This window comes from Oncorhynchus tshawytscha, linkage group LG03 (genome assembly GCF_018296145.1).
Source record: "Oncorhynchus tshawytscha isolate Ot180627B linkage group LG03, Otsh_v2.0, whole genome shotgun sequence".
Lineage (NCBI taxonomy): Eukaryota > Metazoa > Chordata > Actinopteri > Salmoniformes > Salmonidae > Oncorhynchus > Oncorhynchus tshawytscha.
This window is the reverse complement of record NC_056431.1, coordinates 69,539,632-69,565,740: the sequence shown is the minus strand read 5'-3', so window position 1 is coordinate 69,565,740 and position 26,109 is coordinate 69,539,632. Positions and strand designations below refer to the sequence as shown.

Sequence of the window (26,109 nt, the reverse complement as noted above, 5' to 3'; positions counted from 1 at the left end):
TTCTCTCTCACACACACACACACACACACACACACACACACACACACACACACACACACACACACACACACACACACACACACACACACACACACACACACACACACACACACACACACACACACACACACACACACACAGACACACACACAGACACACACACACACACACACACACACACACACACACACACACACACAGACACACACACACACACACACACACACACACACACACACACACACACACACACACACACACACACACACACACACACACACACACACACACACACACACACACACACACACACACACACACACACACACACACACACACACACACACACACACACACACACACACACACACACACACACACACACACACACACACACACACACACACACACACACACACACACACACACACACACACACACACACACACACACACACACACACACACACACACACACACACAGAGAGAACATGATGTTTATTCAGGTTCACAAGCAGCGTCTAACCAATAATCCGTCAGTCATTCTACTTTAAGCCCAGTTCACTCCCAGTTAACCTCTAAACTTTAGACACTTTTTGAAGACCCCTTAGGGTTAGATCAGAAAGAGCTGGACGGTTGCAAGTAAAATGGAGAAAACTCCACCTAGCTCATTATCATGATCACGGTCAGACCACACCATCACTCTCCTCATCCAGTTCCCTAGTGGTTCAGTCCAAATACAAAAATGGAGAAATATAATCTCAGCAGTTTATCATTTAAAAAATAACACCAACATTAATACATTAAATAAATACATTAATGCATTATATAATACATGTTAATAATACATAAAGTAAATCTAATATGACACCATGGCCTTGCAGCGTCCAGCCCATCCCAGGAGTTTGTCGCCCATATAGACCTCATCTCACATTAACAGCAGATTCACCATTACTTCACTGGATGGGTTGACGTTTCCACTCGGCTAAAAGGACATCCTTATCAGATCAGGGTCAGAGTTCAAACTGTTGGAAGTAAATCTAAGACCTAGATTAGATCCGTAGCGTGAAAGATCGGCGCTATAGGGTGATTGAAATTAAAAGACAATGTGCCCTGTATATGTCGGCTCAATCGGATAATGACCTTCACACTTTCATTGTGCTAAAACAAGGCTCTTCCTCGAAACAGATTGAATCTAAGCCCTAAATCATGTGTAGGAGTAAGGTTGTGTGTTAAGAGTTTAGTAGACATCGCTCTGTGAAGGAGTAAGGTCAATATTAATCATTATATTAATCATTATATTAATCATTATATTAATCATTATATTATGCCAACGAACACCATTTAACTAAATCACTGGTTTGGCATGCGGCATTTAGCAAACATTGTGGTCATAGGAAACATGTGTTTCTATTCATATCAACTCATGGATAGTTGTACCTATTTAAACAGAAAGATAGGTGTTAATATGCACACCCATATGCAAAATTGCATATTTACTGTGCACAGAGACTGTGTGAAATGTAATGCTGCGTCATCAATAGTACAAATCTAATGCAAAAAGGGAGTGCTTTGATAGTCCATTGATACATTGTCATGTGACAGTCGACACAGTACTGTCGATCATCCCAAAGAATGCAGTTCATTCTGTCTTTTTGATCATGTTCCCTATTGACTGAACAACATGCTGTATATACATAAGGGAAATCAGGTCCACATAAGAGGCAAAACGTAATGATAAACTCCCTCCATTACCTTGTGCTAGACTAGACAGAGGCTTACAAGGCAAAGAGGAGCACGCTGTAAGAAGATTAATGCATTTATGAAAAGCTGCACATTCTACATTTACTGAGTTGAATGATTAAAACAAGAAGAATGAGAGAATATCTGTGGAGAATATAAAGGCGCTGAGGACTTGACCTGTCAACTTTTACACATTTACATGAATTAGAATCATGTTTATTAATGTTACAGGGAACACATTCGTGTTTTAAATATTATATCATATGAATGCTATCATTAAATATTATATAATATGAATGCTATCATTCATTAGAGAATGTTATGTAACACAAGGAAGGTATTGAAATCTAAACCATTGCAATAATCCATGGTTTCATGGACATTCTGCATAGTACAAGACAAATCTGTGCTGTCAAATATCAAGCAGTTCAGTGTTTTACATGAGCCACCCTCTCAGTTCAGCCTGTATCCATGTGATCTGAACCTGTTGTATTACTGATTCCTTTCATTTAGAAAGGATGAACAACAAACAAATGTGAGTTTTCATCAGCAGGAAACTCACATACTCCACAAGACTTCATTGGACAGTCAGATACTCAAACAAGATTGACTTGTCTGTAGCGTCCTTCATTCTAAACAGCTTTCATCTCAATGGGGGAAGAAATCACCCAATTTTACGAAACACATTCTTCCATCTCTCAGGTCCCAGTCACATGCCCAAACAGGAAATCCACATCCGATTGGCCAATTGTCATCCAGAAGACACACCACATCACCAACAATGAGACCAGTGATTGGCTGACGTCTGCCCCTTTGATCCCAGCGCTGAGTCCCTCTGCGGGGTCCAGCAGAGTCCCGTTCCTCAGGCTCTCCGTCCCATTCCCCACCTCTTCCCTGAGCTCCTGCTGGAGCAGCTTGGAGATCAGGCTGTTGAAACGGTTCTCCGTGGTCGAGAGGATCTCCGAAGACATTGTGGTCAGGTTCAGCTCCCCTGGATCCAGGCACGACCCATTCACCCTGGCGAAGACTACCTCGCTCAGATCCAGGCCGACCACGGAGGACGGGGAGGCGCAGGGGATGTCCCGGACCAACTTATAACTCTCCATCCACTCCTTAAGATACTCCAGAGAGCAGTCACATTCCCAGGGGTTCCTGAAGAGGTAAAGGCGTCCGATGAAGTAGACAGGCTGGAAGACAGGGAAGGGCAGGGAACTAAGGTTGTTGCTGTTGAGGTGGAGGGTGATCAGACTGGTCAGGTTCTCAAAGGAGCCCTCCTCGATATAGACCAGGCGGTTGCGGTCCAGGTAGAGGACCTCCAGCTCCACCAGGTCACTGAACCAGGTCTTGGAGATGTTGGTGAACTGGTTGCCCCCCAGGTTGAGCATCTTGAGGCGGCTAAGGCCCTTGAAGGCCACCCGAGGCAGCTCAGACAGCAGGTTGTCGTTGAGGTAGAAGTTCTCCAGGCGCATGAGGTCCTGAAAGGACTGGTCGTGGATCACGTTGATGCGGTTCTCCTGGAGGTTCAGGTACCTGACGGGTTTTGGGAAATGAGAAGTGTGATTATGCACATCTAAAAAGAACAGGATAATGAATTATCCAGACAAAGAGAGAAAGAAATGTCGGCTCAATGTTCTCTGCTCACCAAGAAGTTTGTCAAAAAATCAAATCAAATCAAATTGTATTAGTCACATGCGCCGAATACAACAGGTGTAGTAGACCTTACAGTGACATGCTTACTTACGAGCCCCTAACCAACAATGCAGTTTAAAAAAATACGGATAAGAATAAGATAAAGAGTAATTAAAGAGCAGCAGTAAAATAACAATACAGTAGCATCAACATTATGCACAAAATAAGTTGAAAAAATAAGTTACAAACAACGCAAATAAACAAACAAACAAAAAACAATCGGTTGGGGACACGTAAAAACATCAGCCTTCTTCTCCGGCGCCAATAAGATAATGCCAGTTATAATGTTTTGACATTATCGTAAAAACGTCAACCTTCTTCTCCGGCGCCAATAAGATAATGCTAGTTATAATGTTTTGACATTATCGTAAAAACGTCAGTCTTCTTCTCCGGGGCCAATAAGATAATGCTAGTTATAATGTTTTGACATTATTTTGTCTTTGCACCAATTTGGCTTCAAAGGTTTTACAACTGTACAAATTGAATAAAGATCAGCATGGTTGAAATGTTTAAAGAACTTCTTGCCAAAAGCAGCCAACAGTGAACAGAGTCTGCCTCTCCTCTCTCTCTCTCTCTGAGTTACAGCTTGCTACCTACCTGAGGATCCCCAGGCCTAGGAGAGAGTTACAGCTTGCTACCTACCTGAGGTTCCCCAGGCCTAGGAGAGAGTTACAGCTTGCTACCTACCTGAGGTTCCCCAGGCCTAGGAGAGAGTTACAGCTTGCTACCTACCTGAGGTTCCCCAGGCCTAGGAGAGAGTTACAGCTTGCTACCTACCTGAGGATCCCCAGGCCTAGGAGAGAGTTACAGCTTGCTACCTACCTGAGGTTCCCCAGGCCTAGGAGAGAGTTACAGCTTGCTACCTACCTGAGGTTCCCCAGGCATAGGAGAGAGTTACAGCTTGCTACCTACCTGAGGTTCCCCAGGCATAGGAGAGAGTTACAGCTTGCTACCTACCTGAGGTTCCCCAGGCCTAGGAGAGAGTTACAGCTTGCTACCTACCTGAGGTTCCCCAGGCCTAGGAGAGAGTTACAGCGTGCTACCTACCTGAGGTTCCCCAGGCCTAGGAGAGAGTTACAGCTTGCTACCTACCTGAGGTTCCTCAGGCATAGGAGAGAGTTACAGCTTGCTACCTACCTGAGGTTCCCCAGGCCTAGGAGAGAGTTACAGCGTGCTACCTACCTGAGGTTCCCCAGGCCTAGGAGAGAGTTACAGCTTGCTACCTACCTGAGGTTCCCCAGGCATAGGAGAGAGTTACAGCGTGCTACCTACCTGAGGTTCCCCAGGCCTAGGAGAGAGTTACAGCTTGCTACCAACCTGAGGTTCCCCAGGCATAGGAGAGAGTTACAGCTTGCTACCTACCTGAGGTTCCCCAGGCCTAGGAGAGAGTTACAGCTTGCTACCAACCTGAGGTTCCCCAGGCCTAGGAGAGAGTTACAGCTTGCTACCTACCTGAGGTTCCCCAGGCCTAGGAGAGAGTTACAGCTTGCTACCTACCTGAGGTTCCCCAGGCCTAGGAGAGAGTTACAGCTTGCTACCTACCTGAGGTTCCCCAGGCATAGGAGAGAGTTACAGCTTGCTACCTACCTGAGGTTCCCCAGGCATAGGAGAGAGTTACAGCTTGCAACCTACCTGAGGTTACCCAGGCCTAGGAGAGAGTTACAGCTTGCTACCTACCTGAGGTTCCCCAGGCATAGGAGAGAGTTACAGCTTGCTACCTACCTGAGGTTCCCCAGGCCTAGGAGAGATTTACAGCTTGCTACCTACCTGAGGTTCCCCAGGCCTAGGAGAGAGTTACAGCTTGCTACCTACCTGAGGTTCCCCAGGCCTAGGAGAGAGTTATATGCCACTGCCTCGATCTTGTTCCGCTCCAGGTAGACGTGGGTCAGGTTCTCCATCCCGCGGAACGCTCCGGGAATCCTTCGGAAGTTGTTCTGGAAGCAGAACAGTTCCTTCAGAGCATAGTTTTCTAGAAAGATCCGGTCGGGCATGTTGAAGAGGTTACAGTCGGCCACGTCCAGTCGGACCAGGCGTTTGAGCCCGGTGAAGGTGCGGGTGTGGAGGTAACGGATGTACTCGTTGTGGGCCATCTTCAGTTCCACTAGGTTGGGCAGACCCTAGAGAATGATCATAATAATGCATGTGTTAGTAGTATATTAATCATATATTCTATACACTCCAAACTGTTCGCGTACAGCAGTAAGAGAAGTCAAAACATGATCAATAATACTGAAAAAATTAAATCAACCAAATGCTCAGTATATCAGGAGAGGAAAAGGACATAATCTCAAGCAAAAAGACAATTTGTAATCTTGATTGTAATGGATCTCTTTTTGATTGTGTGTTTGTTAGGTGTGTGTGTATAGTACATGTACAGTATGTCACCGATGTTGTTTCTTTGTATCTGACCTGTAAACCAAACATTTCCACCTACCATTGACATTTTACTAATTTAGCTGACTCGCTTATTCTTTAGCAAACTCTCTTTAAGATAGCTATGCGAGCCAACTACATATCACAGTCGTACTAAGTACATTTTCCCTCAATAAAATAGTTACTGGCAAAGTGCTAGGAGAAAAGGACAAGTGCAGTTTTTAATTACATTTTTGGGAATACAACAGTCAAGATGTTGCTGCTGACTAGTGGTGGAAAAAGTACCCAATTTTCATACTTGAGTAAAAGTAAAGATACTATAATAGAAAATGACTCAAGTAAAAGAGAAAGTCATCCAGTAAAATACTACTTGAGTAAAAGTCTGGAAGTATTTGGTTGTAATTGCTAAAATATACTTCAGTATCAAAAGTTAAACTTAACGTATAAATAATTTGAAATTCCTTATGTTAAGTAAACCAGCATCATTTGTTTTTGTTTTTACGGATAGCCAGGGACACACTCCAACACTCAGACATCATTTACAGATAGCCAGGGACACACTCAGACATCATTTACAGATAGCCAGGGACACACTCCAACACTCAGACATCATTTACATATAGCCAGGGACACACTCCAACACTCAGACATCATTTACAGATAGCCAGGGGCACACTCCAACACTCAGACATCATTTACAGATAGCCAGGGGCACACTCCAACACTCAGACATCATTTACAGATAGCCAGGGACACACTCCAACACTCAGACATCATTTACAGATAGCCAGGGGTACACTCCAACACTCAGACATCATTTACAGATAGCCAGGGACACACTCCAACACTCAGACATCATTTACAGATAGCCAGGGACACACTCCAACACTCAGACATCATTTACAGATAGCCAGGGACACACTCCAACACTCAGACATCATTTACAGATAGCCAGGGACACACTCCAACACTCAGACATCATTTACAGATAGCCAGGGACACACTCCAACACTCAGACATCATTTACAGATAGCCAGGGACACACTCCAACACTCAGACATCATTTACATATAGCCAGGGACACACTCCAACACTCATACATCATTTACAGATAGCCAGGGGCACACTCCAACACTCAGACATCATTTACAGATAGCCAGGGACACACTCCAACACTCAGACATCATTTACATATAGCCAGGGACACACTCCAACACTCAGACATCATTTACAGATAGCCAGGGGCACACTCCAACACTCAGACATCATTTACGGATAGCCAGGGACACACTCCAACACTCAGACATCATTTACAGATAGCCAGGGGCACACTCCAACACTCAGACATAATTTACAGATAGCCAGGGGCACACTCCAACACTCAGACATCATTTACAGATAGCCAGGGACACACTCCAACACTCAGACATAATTTACAGATAGCCAGGGGCACACTCCAACACTCAGACATCATTTACAGATAGCCAGGGACGCACTCCAACACTCAGACGTCATTTACAGATAGCCAGGGGCACACTCCAACACTCAGACATCATTTACAGATAGCCAGGGGCACACTCCAACACTCAGATGTCATTTACAGATAGCCAGGGGCACACTCCAACACTCAGACATCATTTACAGATAGCCAGGGGCACACTCCAACACTCAGACGTCATTTACAGATAGCCAGGGACACACTCCAACACTCAGACATCATTTACATATAGCCAGGGACACACTCCAACACTCAGACATCATTTACAGATAGCCAGGGGCACACTCCAACACTCAGACATCATTTACAGATAGCCAGGGACACACTCCAACACTCAGACATCATTTACAAACGAAGCATGTGTTTAGTGAGTCCGCTAGATCAGAGGCAGTAGGGATGACCAGGGATGTTCATGTGAATGTTGTGTGAATTAGACCATTTTCCTGTCCTGCTAAGCATTCAAAATGGAATGAGTACTTTTGGTTGTCAGGGAAAATATATGGAGTAAAAAGTACATTATTTTCTTTAGGAATGTTGTGAAGTAAAAGTAAAAGTTGTAAAAATACAATTATTAAAGTAAAGTACAGATACCCCCCAAAAATACTTAAGTAGTACTTTCAAGTATTTTTACTTAAGCACTTTACACCACTGCTGCTGACCTTGAAGGCCCCAGGGGTGATGAAGGAGATGTTGTTGTGGTCCAGAGACAGGGACCTGAGGGACGGCAGGGTACCAAAGGCCCTCTCAGACAGGAACTTAAGGCTGTTCTTGTCCAGGTTGATGGAGGACGCTTCACAAGGGAACTCCCGGGGCAGGTCGGGTAGGCCAGAGCGGTCACACAACACACTGCAGCTCTTCTCCAGGGTGCACGTGCAAGAGGCTGGGCAGGAGCGTGCGCACGCCCACAGAGCCAGCGCAGCCTGGGGAAACAGGCACAGGACAGAGACTAGAGGGAGGATAAGAGGATAAGAGAGAGAGGAAGAAATAGGAGAAAAGAGGAGAGATACATATGGAGGAGTGATGGAGATAGAGGGGAAGGTAAGAGAAAGAGAAAGCAGAGGTTTGTTTATATTTACAAAGATCTTTTTCTCAAAATTATAAATGGCCCAAAATGTCTCAAAATGAATTTAGCTGAATCAGACAGATGGATGGCAGAGAAGGATTGGTTAATACTGCAGTGCAGATGAGAGGGGATTTCACCAGACCTGATTTGAAAGTTTTAGGATTACGACTTTCATTCAGTAACCCTAACCTTATGTTACACAACGCAGATGTTGCAAAACAAACCATATCACTGATTAACAGATACATACTGTATGTCAAACTTCACCTTTTGCTTACATTCATCTCACCAAGTATGAGTATTTTGAGGGTGGATTCTAATAAACATAGTGCATAGGTAGTGCATAGGTAGTGCATAGGTATATACAGTGGTTATAAACATCAGCTTTTTATTAGAGATACTTTTACTGAAGGAAGACTAGGACTAGGTTGCTCCTAAAGCTCAGAAAGAAGTTGGCATCTGCTTACTAAGGCCCCAGCGATCATAATTATTATAATCATTATAATTATCGACAAGTGAAAATCCCCACTACAGTATATATTAGAATCACGTTGTGGAGGGGATATGATCTGCAATGTTCCCTCTGCCCAGATTAAAGTGGTGTTGTGAGTAAATGTGTACCAGGGCACAGGGTGGATATAGTGATGATTTGATAAGGGAGTCACGCAGCACAGTGGCCTGACAGCTAGGCCTGTTCTCAGGGTTCTAGCATCATGCCAAACCAGACCGCAGTCAAGTCAAATAATGATGTGATTAAGACAGAGCAACTCAGATTAGGGATGAGTTAATACAACAATAGCACTGGGATTTTACCCTCTCATCCAGCTACAGTAAGACTGCTGGGAGTTTAACGGCAGATTTTAATTTGATCAATCAATAAAATCTCTCCAGATTAAGGGACACTGTTCAATCAAACCCAGTATCCAGGGTTTTTGTGGGGGGTTTGGGGGGCATGTTTGGATTAACAAAGGCTTGTTTGGATTAATGGACTGGAAATAGAATAGGCATCTAATAATAGTGGACTGGAAATAGTGGACTGGAAATAGTGGACTGGAAATAGTGGACTGGAAATAGTGGACTGGAAATAGTGGACTGGAAATAGATGGACTGGAATTAGTGGACTGGAAATAGAATGGGCATCTAATGTTAGTCTGTTGTATATCTATTAGATTAATGTAACGTGATTCAAGAGAAAACGTTCAGCGCATGAGCATCATCAGTAGGCATTTCAATAAGAAGTGTGAAACTTTGTGTGAGAACATTGGTTTTTGGATTCATATGCGCAACCACACAATGTTTACAATGTAAAATGAAAAGAAACTCCAGAGCATGTATATCCTACCATTTTATGACTCATTCCTAAAGCTGTGCCTGGCTGTGTTACTGACATGTCACCATAGGCTTTTCGAGCCTCTTTTCCGTGCCCATTAACCTCCAAAACCTCCAAACCTCCATGGATACCCTGGATCATTTAGCTATTTGATTTTTAATTTTAAGACCCCTGTAGGTATCATAAAAAATATATACAAAAATAATTTGATAAAATATAGAATTTGGCCTTTACTAATATAGTTCACTGAAACGATGACACATTCATAAATGGCAATGCAGAGAGTCAAAAATTAAATAATAAGGAATACGTTTTTAAAGTGTCTGTCCTATCTCTAGGATATATATATTTTTTTAAATCTGGAAATATATGTATTTTTTGTGACACATATTTAATCCCTTTTTTTTTAATGGCACAAAACTAATTCTGTACATCTTTTAAAGCGGGTTACATTCAGAGAAGTCTTGTGGGGGTCATAGAGTAAAACTTTCCATGGAGTGGTCATTTTCTTTTTGGAGGCCAAACCGTTTTTTATTTTTTTTCGTGAGAAGACCGATTTTCGGGATGTCTGACCAACAGCTCTGTAGCTCTGCCACTTTCTACAGCAGATGTTTTTTTGTATGGGCTGCATCTCAATCCACCACAGATCCGGAAGGGTGATATAGATGGATGCAGTATATTGAGATGTAGCCCATACCAAAAAAAAACAGATGTCTATAGTTTAAACAGATGGATTTTGATGGGGATTTTTATATTATGTTAATTGATTGATGTGCGTCAATGGACTCTTAAGGAGGGGGCGATCTGGGATTGATACATATATTTTTGGGCTTTAAAATGAATGATATCTTGAAGAACATAACTTATAAATGCCTCATGAGCTTAGTTCAACATTCTTACTACATCACAACCTAAAATATAAGTTGGTTTTCACTCCATTGCAACAGCCTTGGTTTCTCAAATGCCTGGTTCACCAACTACTTCTCAGATAGAGTTCAGTGTCTCAAATCAGATGGCCTGTTGTCCGGACCTCTGGCAGTCTCTATGGGGGTGCCACAGGGTTCAATTCTCGGGCCGACTCTTTTCTCTGTATGCATCAGTGATGTCGCTCTTGCTGCTGGTGAGTCTCTGATCCACCTCTACGCAGACGACACCATTCTGTATACTTCTGGCCCTTCGTTGGACACTGTGTTAACAAACCTTCTGATGAGCTTCAATGCCATACAACTCTCCTTCTGTGGCCTCCAACTGCTCTTAAATGCAAGTAAAACTAAATGCATGCTCTTCAACTGATCCCTGCCTGCACCTCCCCGCCCGCCCAGCATCAGCACTCTGCACGGTTCTGACTTATATGTGGACAACTACAAATACCTAGGTGTCTGGTTAGACTGTAAACTCTCCTTCTGTGGCCTCCAACTGCTCTAAAACGCAAGTAAAACTAAATGCATGCTCTTCAACCGATCGCTGCCTGCACCTCCCCGCCCGCCCAGCATCAGCACTCTGCACGGTTCTGACTTATATGTGGACAACTACAAATACCTAGGTGTCTGGTTAGACTGTAAACTCTCCTTCCAGACTCACATTAAGCGTCTCCAATCCAAAATTAAATCTAGAATCGGCTTCCTATTTTGCAACAAAGCATCCTTCACTCATGCTGCCAAACATAGCCTCGTAAAACTGACTATCCTATCGATCCTTGACTTCGGCGATGTCATTTACAAAATAGCTTCCAACACTCTACTCAGCAAATTGGATGTAGTCTATCACAGAGCCATCCATTTTGTCACCAAAGCCCCATATACTACCCACCACTGCGACCTGTATGCTCTCGTTGGCTGGCTCTCGTTTCATATTCGTCGCCAAGCTCACTGGCTCCAGACCATCTATAAGTCTTTGCTAGGTAAAGCCCCGCCTTATCTCAGCTCACTGGTCACCATAGCAGCACCCACCCGTAGCACATGCTCCAGCAGGTATATTTAACTGGTCATCCCTAAAGCCAACTCCTCCTTTGGCCGCCTTTCCTTCCAGTTCTCTTCTGCCAATGACTGGAACGAATTGCAAAAATCACTGAAGCTGCAGTCTTATATCTCCCTCACTAACTTTAAGCATCAGCTGTCAGAGCAGCTTACAGATCATTGCACCTGTACACAGCCCATCTGTAAATAGCCCACCCAACTACCTCATCCCCACATTGTTTTTTTATTGTTTTTTTGCTCCTTTGCACCTCAGTATCTCTACTTGCACATTCAACTTCTGCACATCTATCACTGCAGTGTTTAATTATTAAATTGTAATTATTTGCCACTATGGCCTATTTATTGCCTTGCCTCCCTAATCTTACTACATTTGTACACACTGTATATAGATTTTTACATTGTGTTATTGACTGTACGTTTGTTTATTCCATTTGTAACTGTGTTGTGTCACACTGCTTTGCTGTATCTTGGCCAAGTCACAGTTGTAAATGAGAACTTGTTCTCAACTCGCCTACCTGGTTAAATAAAGGTGAAATAAATAAATAATAATAATAAAATCTACAGCCCCATATGAATTTGGGAGAGGTTATATTTCTCCAGACCCATCCATCAGCTGTTTACCAAGAAAGTGGAGGGGTGTGCGCTTTGTCGTTGTTTGAATCCCAGATTGCCACTTTAAAAATACCCACAACTTCTCATTGAGTTATCTTAGTCTTTTAATAGAGCCAATCACTGATCTGACATGACTGTATGTAGCTATGTTTGTTTTTCCATCCATCCACACGTTCCAAGTTTTCAAACAGGTCGTTAACAGAGAGAGAAACAGTGAATAACAGACCGTGTCGACATGAGTGAGAGACTGACCTGTGAAAGCAATGAGAATCATCCCTGCAGTCTCTCATCTGGGACATGACAGGATTAAAGAAGATCTGAAACCACACACACAATTCTGTTAAAACACATCAACACTGTATCAGGTTAGATCTGCATATGACGCTTAGAGATGTTGCTACGTACTAATATGTTAATATTGTTATCTACATGGAGCAATCTAAAAGTTGTGTTGTTCATTATTTACATAGAATTACAGTCATCTTATTATAATGTTTAAATATAAAATCTGTATTTACAAATGTGAATAAATACATGAACTAATACAATTATTCACAAACAGTTTACTAATAGTTAACAAAAGATCTATTCATTTCATATTGGCAGTTTACAAGCAGTGTTCCAAAAAAACAGGTTGGCATTTTAGTAAAGGGCAAGAGAAACAACATTAAAATAGTAAAGGGTAAGAGAAACAACATTAAAATAGTAAAGGGTAAGAGAAACAACATTAAAATAGTAAAGGGCAAGAGAAACAACATTAAAATAGTAAAGGACAAGAGAAACAACATTAAAATAGTAAAGGGCAAGAGAAACAACATTAAAATAGTAAAGGGCAAGAGAAACAACATTAAAATAGTAAAGGGCAAGAGAAACAACATTAAAATAGGTAACAATTCAAATCAAATCAACACAAACACAAGACCCTTCAAAAGTTACAAAACAACAGCAATGAAACTATTTTTAAGGACATTTTGCATTATAACATCAACATGGAGGCAAACCAAATTTACATTTGGAAATTCTGCGAATAAATAGTGTGACAACACACTTATATATAATTCTGTCATAATTATGTCAGGACTGTAAAAAGTATTAAAATACCATAAAACACACAACGTGTTCTTACCTGTCAATCATGTCTGACACTTGTGTCCATGTGTGATCCAGGTGTGCTCCTATCCATCCATCTGTCTGTCTGTCCGTCCATCCTGCCGGTCAGTCAGCAGAGATCCCTCCCACATACTGAACAGGCGAACAGGTCCTGTCTGACGGAGGCAGAGTGTGTGTGTGTGTCTGGGAGTGCAAGTATATGCGGATATATTTGCATGAATGTGTGTGTTTGATAAGTGTGAGTACACCAGTGTGTGTGTGTGTGTGTGTGTGTGTGTGTGTGTGTGTGTGTGTGTGTGTGTGTGTGTGTGTGTGTGTGTGTGTGTTTGTGTGTGTGTGTTCCTGCACTTAAACCACAGCAACCCCCACCGTCATTAAAACCTGTGTGCGTGCATATTATTCATGTGTGTACTTATCCAGTCAGCATGTGCCTATGTCTGCTTCATCACTAACTACACACCACACACACATTCCCAAAAGCCATCTCTTAATGGCAAATCCCCTGGAAGGAGAGAGAGATTGAGGGATGGATGGAGAAACGGAGCGATGAATGGAGAGACAGGGATTAACAGAGGGGTAAAGCAGTACTCTACGCTAACAGCACAGCCAGGCCTGTAACCCAGCAGAACGCAGCACAACTCAGATTACACTACTAGCTCAAATCTACGAATTTATATCCACAACCACTTCAGTTCATCAAGGAGAACAAGTTGTCAAATCTAGGCTTCCTATTCGTCCAGAACATCCAGGAAAATCGGCCAGCATGCTTTCCACCTCTTTTAACCTAAGAGGTCAGAGGTCATCAATCAGTGCGGATGCTCCTAAAGAGGCTCTTAACCACCAATTTGGGGTCAGATTACCCCAACTCAAATCCCATGCTTCTGGCATGTGGATGTATTACCAGTAGATCCACTCACTGGGCACACCACGTCATTTCAACGTGAACCATCAGATCCTCCTCTCCACCCTCTCGGGGTTGGGCATCTCAGGCTCTACACACTCCTGGATTGCATCCTACCTGGCAGGTCGCTCCTACCAGGCGGTGTGGAGAGGATCTGTGTCTGCACCACCCTGGTGCTTATCTACGAAGCATCAAGGGGAAATGTCCCTCCTTGCCTTCAGGCTCAAACCCTACATCGCAACCCGAGCACTCTGTTCCACCACCTCTGGTCTCTCACCACCCCACCCCTACGGGACGGCAGCTCTCACTCAGTCGTCAAAGCTCTTCTATGTCACAGGCACCTCAATGGTGGAAAAAGCTTCCTCCTAAAGTCAGAACAGTGGAGTCCCTTCCCATCTTCCAAAAACATCTGAAAACCTACTTCTTTCAAGAGTATCTTAAATAACGCTCAGTAACCTCAAAATGTGGCCGTGTTACTAATTTTAATGTTGAACGTTACATTAGATTTGACTGTAAAATAGCCTTAGCTTTAAGCTATTCACTGTATTACAAAAATAATAATGAATTGTGTTTGGTTGACAAGGCAACCAAATATAAACATTTAAAGGAGATGTAACTACTGCTTGGATAGTTCCAACTGAGCCACTGGCTTAGATGGACTTTTAACTTGTATTTTTGGTTGAGTTGGAGACAAGTTAATAGGCTATTTATTGTGGGACTAAATCAAATCAAGCTTTAAATGCACTTTAAATAACGTTTGATTTAGTCCTATACTTCAACTTTGCTTTTTGGTAGAGATGGAGACGTGAATCCAACAAATCAATTATACATTTGTAGACCAAGTGGAATTAAAGCCAGACTAAGTCAGTGGCACAGATGGAACTATTCAAGCAGAAGATCTCCTTCAAATGTCAATATGTGGTTGTGTTGACAAGACAAGATTCAATCTCACTGAATATCATTATGTTTGAAATCAACCAGATCTTGAAACCCTTGGCCTATTGTATGGTCTATTTTTAGTTGAATTCTGGTCTTAATTTAAACAATAGCTGTTGATGACTTTGCAAATGTTATATATACACTTAACAAAAATACAAGCACAGCATGTAAAGTGTTGGTCTCATGAGTTGAAATAAAAGATCCCAGAAATGTTCACTCAGATTTTGGGCACAAATTTGCTTCATCCCTGTCAGTGAGCATGTCTCCTTTGCCATTGCCAAGATAATCCATCCAACTGACAGTTGTGGCATACGAAGAAGCTGATTAAACAGCATGATCATTACACAGGTGCACCTTGTGTTGGGGACAATAAAAGGTCACACTAAAATGTAGTTTTGTCACAGAACACAATGCCACAGATGTCTCAAGTTTTGAGAGAGCATTGCAATTGGCATGCTGGCTGTAGGAATGTCCACCAGAGCTGTTGCCAGAGAATTGAATGTTAATTTTCCTACCATAAACTGCCTCCAATTTCGTTTTAGAGAATTTGGAAGTAAGTCCAACCGGCCTCACAACCGCAGACGTGTGGGCGAGTAGTTTGCTGATGTCAATGTGGTGAACAGAGTGCCCCATGGTGGTGGTGGAGTTATGTTATGGGCAGGTATAAACTACAGACAATGAACACAATTGCATTTTATCAATAGCAATTTAAATGCAGAGATACCGTGACGAGATCCTGAGGCCCATTGTCATGCCATTCATCTGCCGCCATCACCTCATGTTTCAGCATGATAATGTCCATGTCGCAAGGATCTGTACACAATTACTGGAAGCTTACAATGTCCCAGTTCTCCCATGGCCTGCACACTAACTGTGCCACTAGAGATTATGGGTTTGAGTCCAGGCTCTGTCGCAGCAGGCCGCGACCGGGAGACCCATGGGGCGGCACAAAATTGGCCCAGCATCGTCAGGGTTAGGGGAGGGTTTGGCCGGCAGGGATGTCCTTTGCGCAATAGTGACTCCTGTGGTGGGCCGGGCACAGTGCCCGTTGACAGTCGCCAGGTGTACGATGTTTCCTCCAACACATTGGTGCGGGTGGCTTACGGGTTAAGTGGGCATTGTATCATTGAGCATGTTTGGGATGCTCTGGATCAACGAGTATGACAGCTTTTTCCAGTTCCCGCCAATATCCATCAACTTCACACAGCCATTAAGGAGTGGGACAACATTCCACAGGCCACAATCAACAGCCTGACCAACTCTATGTAGAGATGTGTCGTGCTGCATGAGGAAAATGGTCACACCAGATACGGACCGGTTTTCTGATCCAAACCCCAAACAGATTCATATCTGTATTCCCAGCCATGTGAAATTCATAGATTAGGGTTTAAATTTCAATTGACTGATTTCCTTGTGTACTAATCCAGTCAGCGTGTGCTTGTGTCTGCTTCATCATTAACTAGACAACACACACATTCCCAATGGCAAATCCCCTGGAAGAGAGAGACAGTTATGACAGTTAAGTGGATATCCCTCAACAATTCTCACCAAATATCATTACTAAGCAGGGCTGAGCTTGGTTAAAACTCTGGATGGAGAGACAAAAAGGTATCTATAGATGTTTTTAAAGACCACAGGAACAAATTCAGCATTTTATACAAGTTAGTCTATGTAAATTCATTACCATGACAATCCTGTAGTTGAAATGTCAGCCTTCAAAACAAATTGTTGACTTTCTTCAATATCAGTGTATTGTTCCACATACATTCCATTGACAAATTTGGCCAAAATAACATTGAATCAACTAGTTTGTGCCCAGTGACTTGATCACATCCCGGTTTAGTAGGCACAAAACAGGACGAATGTTTGAGAAACAGGGCCAAGGGATTCTTCCTGAACTTGCCCAATATGGCTCATCTTAAATTGTACCGTGCAAAACGTTTGGCTAATATGTGCACTACAGAACACGACCTTGATTTGACAAAGGCATACAGGAAAAAAAAAAAAAATAAGACAAGTGACAGGGTTTGTTTTTAATGAAATCAATTTTTATTTTATTTTAATTTTTATCTTCAAAAGAACTGAAGCCTATCAAATCTCAACCAGCGCCAACTTCGCAGCTCCTCTCTGCTGCAAACACTCCAGGCAATAGCCTGTCCTACATTTATAACAAATCTTATAAAACATGCTTACATTTTATAATAAGGTACTTTTGCATTCAAACTTTTTATTTTGGTAAAATCATTACAATAGTCACACAGCCAAGTCTCTCCCCATGCAGTGCATTAGCCTCTAAGCTAGTACAGAAAGCAAAGTCCACATCTAAACACCTGTGTATGTCTCAGGGCACTGAGCAAGTAAATGGTCATAGCATAGTCATCTTGTGGTCTGGCTAGTTAATGTCCTGCTACGGTGGGGAACACTACTGCAGCAGAGACCTGCTCAATACTCTGAGGGGAAAACAATTACTACAGGTGCCATATATGCAAATGCAACAGAGAATAAACCACATGTTTGTTTAAGATTGCCATGTGCCAGACATTCACTGGAACAAAAATAATTATAGGCCTAATTAGAATAGAGTTAAACACAACGCACACAATTGGACAATCCCATGCACTTCTGCACTGGTACGTTGAGGAAAATTAGCTTTTGCTCTTTTGAGAACTTTAATTCCAAACCTTGGCATGTCTGTTTAATTCCATTTTTTCTTTTGAAGGCCAATCAGACTATCTAGCTAGTATTTAGATATGTCAGGGCCCAAGGCCTCAAAACAACTGCAGATATTATTATTATTATTATTATTGACAGAGTCCAATATGTCTTAAACATTAAAAAGCTCACACTACCCCGAAATATAAATTTCACGCATACAGGTGACATTCAACATTCAAGTGCCAGTGTTTGTTACCGTCTTTTGGTCAAGTTTCTTGAAACTTTCAAAGAACCACTTTGAGGCTTAGAAAAATAAATATTTCTCAAAAATGCTTAATAAATTACACAAAACTAGCAGCAAAAGTAGAATCTAGAAATCTGTGTGCAAATGGCTAAATTCCAACTGCTTTAATCCCCTGGTCCCAAAAAAATCCTGGTTAAATGTTGAGAACCCTTCCCCTTTGTAAACAAGCTGCGTTTTTTCCACAATCTCCTCGAACAATATTTGGAAGCTTAAGGACACATATTCAAGACATTTATATAAAACTCTAAATGTGCAATAAAATAACTTTTGTAAAACTTGATGGGCACGACAACTAAACGAGGGCCTACACACTGAAACTCAAGTAGCACCATTCAATCAAAGTTCTCAAACACTGTCAGTGCATCCACTTTTTAAGTTAATCAATTTAAAAAGTGTTCAAAGGCACAACACACTTGAGAAGAAACATAGAGCACTTAGAGCTCGCCAAATGCCCCTTCCCTCCTCAGCTGCTCCTCTGAGCGGAAAAGCCTCGTCTGGCCATTCGGTACCAGAGCTTTATACACATCTAAAGCAGACAAACCCCCAGAGGAGTTGACAGTACATATATATACCATAAGGGGACAAAAGTTGCCCAGCTTTGGCCACCTCCACAGCTACGGTAAGCAGCAATGGAAACCAAAGCAATGTTGGCGCACTGAACTTGAGCCCAAACCCCTGACCACCCCATAACACCAGCCCAGGGCACAACTGTCCTACTCTGAACAGTCCATTTGCTTTCTGACTGGTTAACCCTTAGTGATGGACTGCTCCCGTCTCTGACAGATGAACCTCCAACGCAGCTTGAAAAGAGAAAAGGGTTGTAATTAAGTTAAGCCTGCGACTCAGTTCATTTGTCTTATATCTTCTTGACCAAAAAACAAAACACTAGCATGCGTAGAATACCGGCTCCACCGCTCGGTCAACGGTAAGACGGTTTAACGTTAACGTCGCGCCACACTGTGCCCTTCCCACGCTGTGCACCCCCTCTCCCCCGACGCTGTGGTCCTTATGGAGCCATTTTGAACTTCACTTCCAAGATGGCGCCATTTTTTTGTTACAGGTGTGGAGAAACATTTCACTCAAATATGAAAAAAAAAAATGTTTTTCAAATATTGCGCATGCGCCCACTTCAAATGTTTGGAGTTTAAATCAAAGTAAAAACACCGCCCAGTTAATGTAGCTAGCGTTTAGTTAACTGTACTAGCTGCCATAACACTGTCAAGTCAATAGATGTGGAGTAACAAGTTACAACATTGAGTGTTTGTGTTTGAATTAAACCCCAGTGTGCGTTTGTTAGCACGGAGCTTAATGACTTTAAGTGTTAAGAGATCTGGAATGGCTTTTCGAAAGACTACCGTATCCTTTATAGACGAGCCTATCCAGGATAGAGTGAGCAAAAAAAAGAAAAAGTAATCGAACTCTTCGTCCCTTAAAGATTAGAATACAGTTCTATTAGCCACACTAGGATAACGGGCCCAGTGATGTCGGATGCTACAGTGATGTTAGCTGTTGGAACTCTGGGTTGAACCCGAGAAAAGGCTACATGATGTCACTGCGACAATTTTGAAAGGTTCAAATGGATTCATGACTCGAACGAGCCACAATGCCCCAGTGTTTGCCAAGGTTTGATTAAGTACAAGCAGTTTTTTCTTCTATGCTTCTTTTTTCACCAAATAAATAACAATAATTCAGAGCTCTTGGCCAACATTCATTTGGTGAAATGACACAGAATTAGTCCTGTCTAAATTCAAAAGGCACAGTACATTAACATACAAATGATCCTCAGGTTATTCTTGGGTTTCATTTCCGTTTATACAAAGAAAGGATTTGCTGTTTTGGTCCGAGTTGCTATATCAGACCATACATGTCGGCACTCCTTTTATCTGAAAAATGTGCAAATCTCTGCTCTTCTCCAATAGATTGGCGCTGCGCTGGTTGTCTTGGCGTTGCGTCTTGCTCCTTGTGAGAAGCGAAAGGGCAGAGAATCACAGTGTGTGCAATGTACTGTGTGTCAGTGAAACTACACAGGGTTGAGTGAGGGGGTAGGGGGTGTTTTAGTCTGGCGTAGTCAACATGTGGTTTCCGTGAGAGGATGAGTTTGGTTGGCGTGGCAACCCGTTTGCAATGGCGACTAGTTGCCCCACCAGTCAGTTCCACTACCGGAGTGGCTGTAGTTGCCACCGTAGCCAGCGTCGTTACCACCATAGGAGTTCCCGCCTCCAAAGCCACCTGGGAAGATAGAAAGTCCAATAAATTCAGTTATAACTGCAGAGATCTCCCCTCACACATGATTGAAACATTCATTCCAAAAGATCATGATAAAAACTCAAGTGACTTTTAGAATGGTTCTGAAGAGGGCCGAGCGCTTACCTCCACCGAAGCCGCCACGACTTCCTCCTCCTCCGTGACCTCCGGTGCGAGGGCCGCCGCGTCCACCACCACCAAAGCCACCGCCGCCGGGCGTCTGGCGGTAGTCCCTGGCACCAAATCCACCAGAGGAAAACCTAGCAGAGGGAGAGACAAAAATACACAGAACATGTAGTTAGCGTTCTCCTTTGACAATAAATTCAACATAAGTGGTCCATTTAACATCCCTGAAAAGGTGTGCAAGAGTGTGTACCTCTTAGAGCGTCCGCGTCCCGTGTTGCCCTTGTGCTGGTTCTCGTAACCCAGGCTCTCCAGCCAGGAGGGTACTTCCTGCTTGGCCTCCACCAGGATGTCCAGCAGGTCTTTGGTGATGTTGCTGTTCTTGTCGTTAAAGAACGACGTGGCCAGACCTACACACAGACGAGAGGACAGGGCTCAATACGCTAGAGACAGAGTTTGAGTAATACTTGAAGGCTTCTCAAAAACTATTCATGCAGTGTGTGATCTTAAGTAATATTGTGGTTTTAGAGTTACTCGTTTCTTAGCATCCCAGTTATAGGAGTAGTGATACACAGATGCCCATGACCGGAACCCTGACCTTCCTTTAAACGTGCACCAGTGGGCCTCCTGAGTGGCGCAGTGGTCTAAGGCACTGCATCGCAGTGCTAGCTGTGCCACTAGAGATTCTTGGTTCAAGTCCAGGCTCTGCTGCGACCAGGAGACCCATGGGGCAGCACACAATTGGCCCAGCATCGTCAGGGTTGGAGGAGGGTTTGGCCGGCAGGGATGTCCTTGTCCCATCGCGTACCAGCATCTCCTGTGGTGGGCCGGGAGCAGTGCCGGCTGACAGTCGCCAGGTGTATGATGTTTCCTCCCACACATTGGTGCGGCTGGCTTACGGGTTAAGTGGGCATTGTATCAAAAAGCAGTGCAGCTTGGTTGTGTTTCAGGGGACGCGCGGCTCTCGAACTCCGCCTTTCCGAGTCCGTACAGGAGTTGCAGCGATGGGACAAGACTAGATACCAATTGCAGAGGCGATCACAACATTCTCACTATACAACCAACCAGATTTAAGACTAAGTTGATTGACAAAGGAACACACGTGATCTAGATATTACTAACAATATGATGCAAATCCAAGGATAATTTAGTATTTTGTCCATTTAGTCAGGGTCATGTTAAATATGCAGCAAACAAAAAAAAGCTCATTCCTGTTTTTCGCAGCAAAACGTTCTACAACTTTCTTCGCATGCCCTTATGAACAGGACCAAGGCGTGTTAGAGATGGGCCGGGTCAAAATCCTACCCACCCCTACATGACACACACAGTAAATATAATGTCAAACACTAGTCCCACTCACCCAGGTTCCCCACACGACCGGTACGACCAATACGGTGAACGTACTCTTCGATGTCGCTGGGCAGGTCAAAGTTGATAACGTGCTTGACGTTGGAGATGTCCAGACCACGAGCAGCCACCTGGATGAGAGACAGAACAGGCAGTCAGTCACAAAGGGAAACACTATTCAACCAGCGAGGAGGGGGGGGGACTGTGGTGATCAATGTTACGGATGTAGCTTCAATACAAATCCTGATACGTTCGGATGCATGTAAGATTAAAGGGGAGAATGACAACTACTTCTGTGTTGACAGAGTGCGAGCGTGCGTGTGTTGTCGTACCGCGGTGGCCACCAGAATGGGGCAGCGTCCAGAGCGGAACTGGTTCAGCGCCTCCTCCCTGTCTCTCTGGGAGCGATCTCCGTGGATACTGGTGCAGGCGTAGCCCTCGCGGTACAGGAAGTCCTCCAGGGCATCCGCTCCCTTCTTGGTTTCCACAAACACCAACGTCAGAGACTCCTTACCTAGAGAGCCAGAGAGAGAACAAAAGAGGAAGGAAGAAACCGTACTGAGCTCACAGGCGATGAGTGGGAATAAGACTTCAGACACTGTGGAGATGGGAGCAGGAACTCAAAACATAGGTGATGTGCCCGACCCCGTCACCGTGGTGAAAATAAACAAAATGGCAACTGAAAAATGGAGACACGGGGGTGCAGAAGCGGCTTTGCTTTCACTGACAACCATTAAATTATTGTTTCTGTTTTACGGAGTTTATATGCCAAATGTCCTCATATCAGAATCAGCAGATTGTCCCATAACTCAAAATGTCTTCACAGCCATTTGAAATGGTACTATAGAGTAGCATCATTGTTTTATCTACAGTGGACTAACACGGCATTAATGGCTATCCGAGCAAACACTGGATAGTGAAACTGGATGGTGGTGTTATGGAGATAGTGATGGGGGAGCATTGATATTCTGATGATCCTGTGCCTGTTTCCTCAGTGGCAGATAGGCCGTGTTTGGTATGGTTGGCATGGCAACACTGAACGATGGGAGTCCAGGACGAGGTGTGTAAAATGCATCCTGTTTTCCTTAGATCAATTACTGATCTGACATGTTTGATAGGTGAAGGATAACATCGTATGGCATGGAAGCCGAACATTCATCTATCCAGTCATGTTATATCAAAGACATCACTCCTTCCGTGAGGTTGTCTTTTCTAAGTATTCAAAACAGGGCTAGGATATCTACATGCATGTTCACCTCTTAGGGCCTAGTTACCATGGTGATGAAGAGGTCTGCTTGCTTTGGTCCTAGCATCCTGTGACATCTAGGCTATTTGTTAATCTCCATGAGAGTGTTAGGCTGTTTTACTAGTTGCCAAGGAAACGTTGGCACGTCGAGAGTGTTAAGGCTGATGCACAAGATAATTTGTTTGGAAGGCCTGAAATGTTAATACAGAGGGGTTTGTGTGTACTTTATTTACCATAGACACACACACTCAACCTATACAAGATGTAACTGCGACACTAACAGAAGGTGTAGCTCAGTTTCCAAATGCAAACATCCCACGGTGTCCTTAAAATCCCCCTACACATGCAGAGTGTGTGTGTGTGTTGAAAATCATTCCAGACAGTAACACCAAGCCAGAAACACTCCCTTTTCCAAAAAGAGAGAGGAAAATTAAAAACAAGTTGTGCTCCACTTAGAAACCTTTAGGGTTACAAGTGTTACTGCTGTTTCAAATGACAAGGCAGGCCAACCCTGGTCCTGGAGGCACCATGGTGTCATTTAGACTCAAATTAGTGTCTTCGCATTGGGCTGGAATAAAAGTCTGCACACCACAGCTCTCCATGACTTGGAGTTGCCCACCGCTGAACTACGGGCAGGATTCCCATGGCCCAGAGACAGCAAGCTTTATTTATGGCCCTAAAGCTCCTATGAGAAATGATGAAAGGAGAAAGAAAAGGATGTGGGGAGGATGAGGAGTGGGATGTTTGCCAGTTGGGAGGGTCAGACTAGGGGTTATAAGTACCATAATAATACTTACCAGGTGTCACTGCAGCCTCCTGAACATCAGGAGCGTCACTGGGAATGACTAGATAAAACCAAACCGCCCAGCAAAGTAAACCAAAAGGCAGTGTGGATAAATTGAAAACTTAACAAATATATGATAACTAGCGCTTTCCCATCAACTACCCTCTGTTTCACCCAGAGGAGAATGGTGAAGGTTCATCATGCCAACTACTTTAGGAGACACAATTGTGTCCACGTGGATGTTCATTTACTTTGGGGCGGACAGACTAAGAGGTGGCTGGGGCAAGGGAATAGACTAACAATGAACCCTCTTAGATAAAAACCAAGTGTTATGAATTAGTTGCAATCTGACTGAACATTATACATATGTTTAGGATGGAGTTTGGTTTGTTTGTGAGTGAATGTGTGTGTGTGAATAGTTTGAGTGTTACAGGGTAGAGGTGTCTTCGTGTTTCTTACCTGTAGCATTCAGCAGGTCCAGGAGGAAGGACCGCTTGTCACCGTCCTCCACCCAAACCACCTTCTGAGTGATGTTCTCAGAGGTGGAGCCCACACGGCCCACAGCCAGGAAGATATAGTCCTCCAGGAAGTCACGCGCCAGCATCTACACAGTCAGAAATAGTCAGAAACATACGAAGGGTTTGACTCAGTTTCTCAAGCTTACGTCACTACTGGGGTGTGTGTACCTGAATCTCCTTGGGGAAGGTAGCGCTGAACATCATGGTCTGACGGATGCCTTTAGGGGGCATGGTGTCCTGCTCCACGATGCGTCTGATCTGGGGCTCAAAACCCATGTCCAACATCCTGTCAGCCTCATCCAGGACCAAATAGCTGACGGGGACAACAGAAACAGCCAACTCGTAAGCACTAGCCAACTCGTAAGCACTAGCCAACTCGTAAGCACTAGCCAACTCGTAAGCACTAGCCAACTCGTAAGCACTAGCCAACTCGTAAGCACTAGCCAACTCGTAAGCACTAGCCAACTCGTAAGCACTAGCCAACTCGTAAGCACTAGCCAACTCGTAAGCACTAGCCAACTCGTAAGCACTAGCCAACTCGTAAGCACTAGCCAACTCGTAAGCACTAGCCAACTCGTAAGCACTAGCCAACTCGTAAGCACTAGCCAACTCGTAAGCACTAGCCAACTCGTAAGCACTAGCCAACTCGTAAGCACTAGCCAACTCGTAAGCACTAGCCAACTCGTAAGCACTAGCCAACTCGTAAGCACTAGCCAACTCGTAAGCACTAGCCAACTCGTAAGCACTAGCCAACTCGTAAGCACTAGCCAACTCGTAAGCACTAGCCAACTCGTAGCACTAGCACTAGCCAACTCGTAAGCACTAGCCAACTCGTAAGCACTAGCCAACTCGTAAGCACTAGCCAACTCGTAAGCACTAGCCAACTCGTAAGCACTAGCCAACTCGTAAGCACTAGCCCAAGCCAACTCGTAAGCACTAGCCAACTCGTAAGCACTAGCCAACTCGTAAGCACTAGCCAACTCGTAAGCACTAGCCAACTCGTAAGCACTAGCCAACTCGTAAGCACTAGCCAACTCGTAAGCACTAGCCAATGTCCCACTTACTTGCAGTAGTCGAGGCCAATCTTGCCCCTCTCCATCATGTCCACCAGGCGTCCAGGTGTGGCCACCAGAAGATGACAGCCTCGCTCCAGGTCTCTGATCTGCTGGCCGATGTCAGCCCCTCCGTACACAACGCAGGGACGCACACGGGAGCGGTACGCAAACTACAGGGGGGGGGGGTATACAGGACCATTCAAAACCCTAGTACTACCCACAATTCAGTATCAACCATTATCCTTTTGTCATCTTTGGAGAATTGTTCTATAGCAGATGTTACATAGAACCTGATGCCAGTCCATTTCAACATGATAGTGTACCAGTGATTGAGGATAGAACCAGAAAACGAGAAACATGCTGGTACTGAAGACATAGCACTTGGCATTTTGTTCCTCCATAACACACGAGGAAAACGTGTGCATGCCAAGAATAGAGGTCGATATTTTCTTAACCCTTTTGGGATAGGGGGCAGTATTTTCACTTTTGGATGAACAGGGTTCCCAGAGTGAACTGCCTCCTACTCTGTCCCAGATGCTAATATATGCATATTATTATTAGTATTGGATAGAAAACACTGACGTTTCTAAAAACTGTTTG

The 26,109-nt window shown here is 43.8% G+C and overlaps 2 protein-coding genes and 1 pseudogene across 5 annotated transcripts in view; all 3 read right to left on the bottom strand.

The window, feature by feature from the left end:
* Positions 1-420: 420 nt before the first annotated feature.
* nyx (nyctalopin) lies at positions 421-13,569 on the bottom strand. The gene is made up of 5 exons (XM_024410565.2): positions 13,410-13,569; positions 12,536-12,600; positions 7,962-8,248; positions 5,244-5,548; positions 421-3,272 (listed from the first exon to the last, which is right to left on the bottom strand). The coding sequence occupies exons 2-5, from the start codon at positions 12,555-12,557 to the stop codon at positions 2,441-2,443; spliced, it is 1,446 nt and encodes a 481-aa protein (XP_024266333.1). The 5' UTR covers positions 12,558-12,600; positions 13,410-13,569; the 3' UTR covers positions 421-2,440.
* Positions 13,570-17,259: 3,690 nt separating this feature from the next.
* LOC112242662 (ATP-dependent RNA helicase DDX3Y) overlaps positions 17,260-26,109 on the bottom strand; it is a 29,490-nt gene continuing 20,640 nt past the window's right edge. For 3 of the 4 annotated variants that reach the window (XM_024410538.2, XM_024410557.2, XM_024410543.2), the window contains 9 exons: positions 25,519-25,679; positions 24,623-24,767; positions 24,396-24,540; positions 23,950-23,997; positions 22,239-22,420; positions 21,920-22,037; positions 20,813-20,969; positions 20,563-20,696; positions 17,260-20,421 (listed from right to left, as the gene is read on the bottom strand). In XM_024410538.2, coding sequence (XP_024266306.1) covers positions 20,324-20,421; positions 20,563-20,696; positions 20,813-20,969; positions 21,920-22,037; positions 22,239-22,420; positions 23,950-23,997; positions 24,396-24,540; positions 24,623-24,767; positions 25,519-25,679 — 1,188 coding nt within the window. In that variant the 3' untranslated portion in view covers positions 17,260-20,323. The remainder of the gene's footprint in view (positions 20,422-20,562; positions 20,697-20,812; positions 20,970-21,919; positions 22,038-22,238; positions 22,421-23,949; positions 23,998-24,395; positions 24,541-24,622; positions 24,768-25,518; positions 25,680-26,109) is intronic. The other variant, XM_024410550.2, reaches the window with a different exon arrangement.
* LOC112246311 lies at positions 25,825-25,948 on the bottom strand (annotated as a pseudogene).

What these genes read in the sequence shown, in the direction of transcription:
- nyx (XM_024410565.2), bottom strand. Translation starts at nt 12,557, where the DNA reads ATGATTCTCATTGCTTTCACAG. An exon ending in GATTCTCATTGCTTTCACAG is followed by an intron (nt 8,249 to 12,535) that starts GTCAGTCTCTCA and finishes TCCTCCCTCTAG; the next exon opens with TCTCTGTCCTGTGCCTGTTT. An exon ending in TCACCCCTGGGGCCTTCAAG is followed by an intron (nt 5,549 to 7,961) that starts GTCAGCAGCAGT and finishes ATCATTCTCTAG; the next exon opens with GGTCTGCCCAACCTAGTGGA.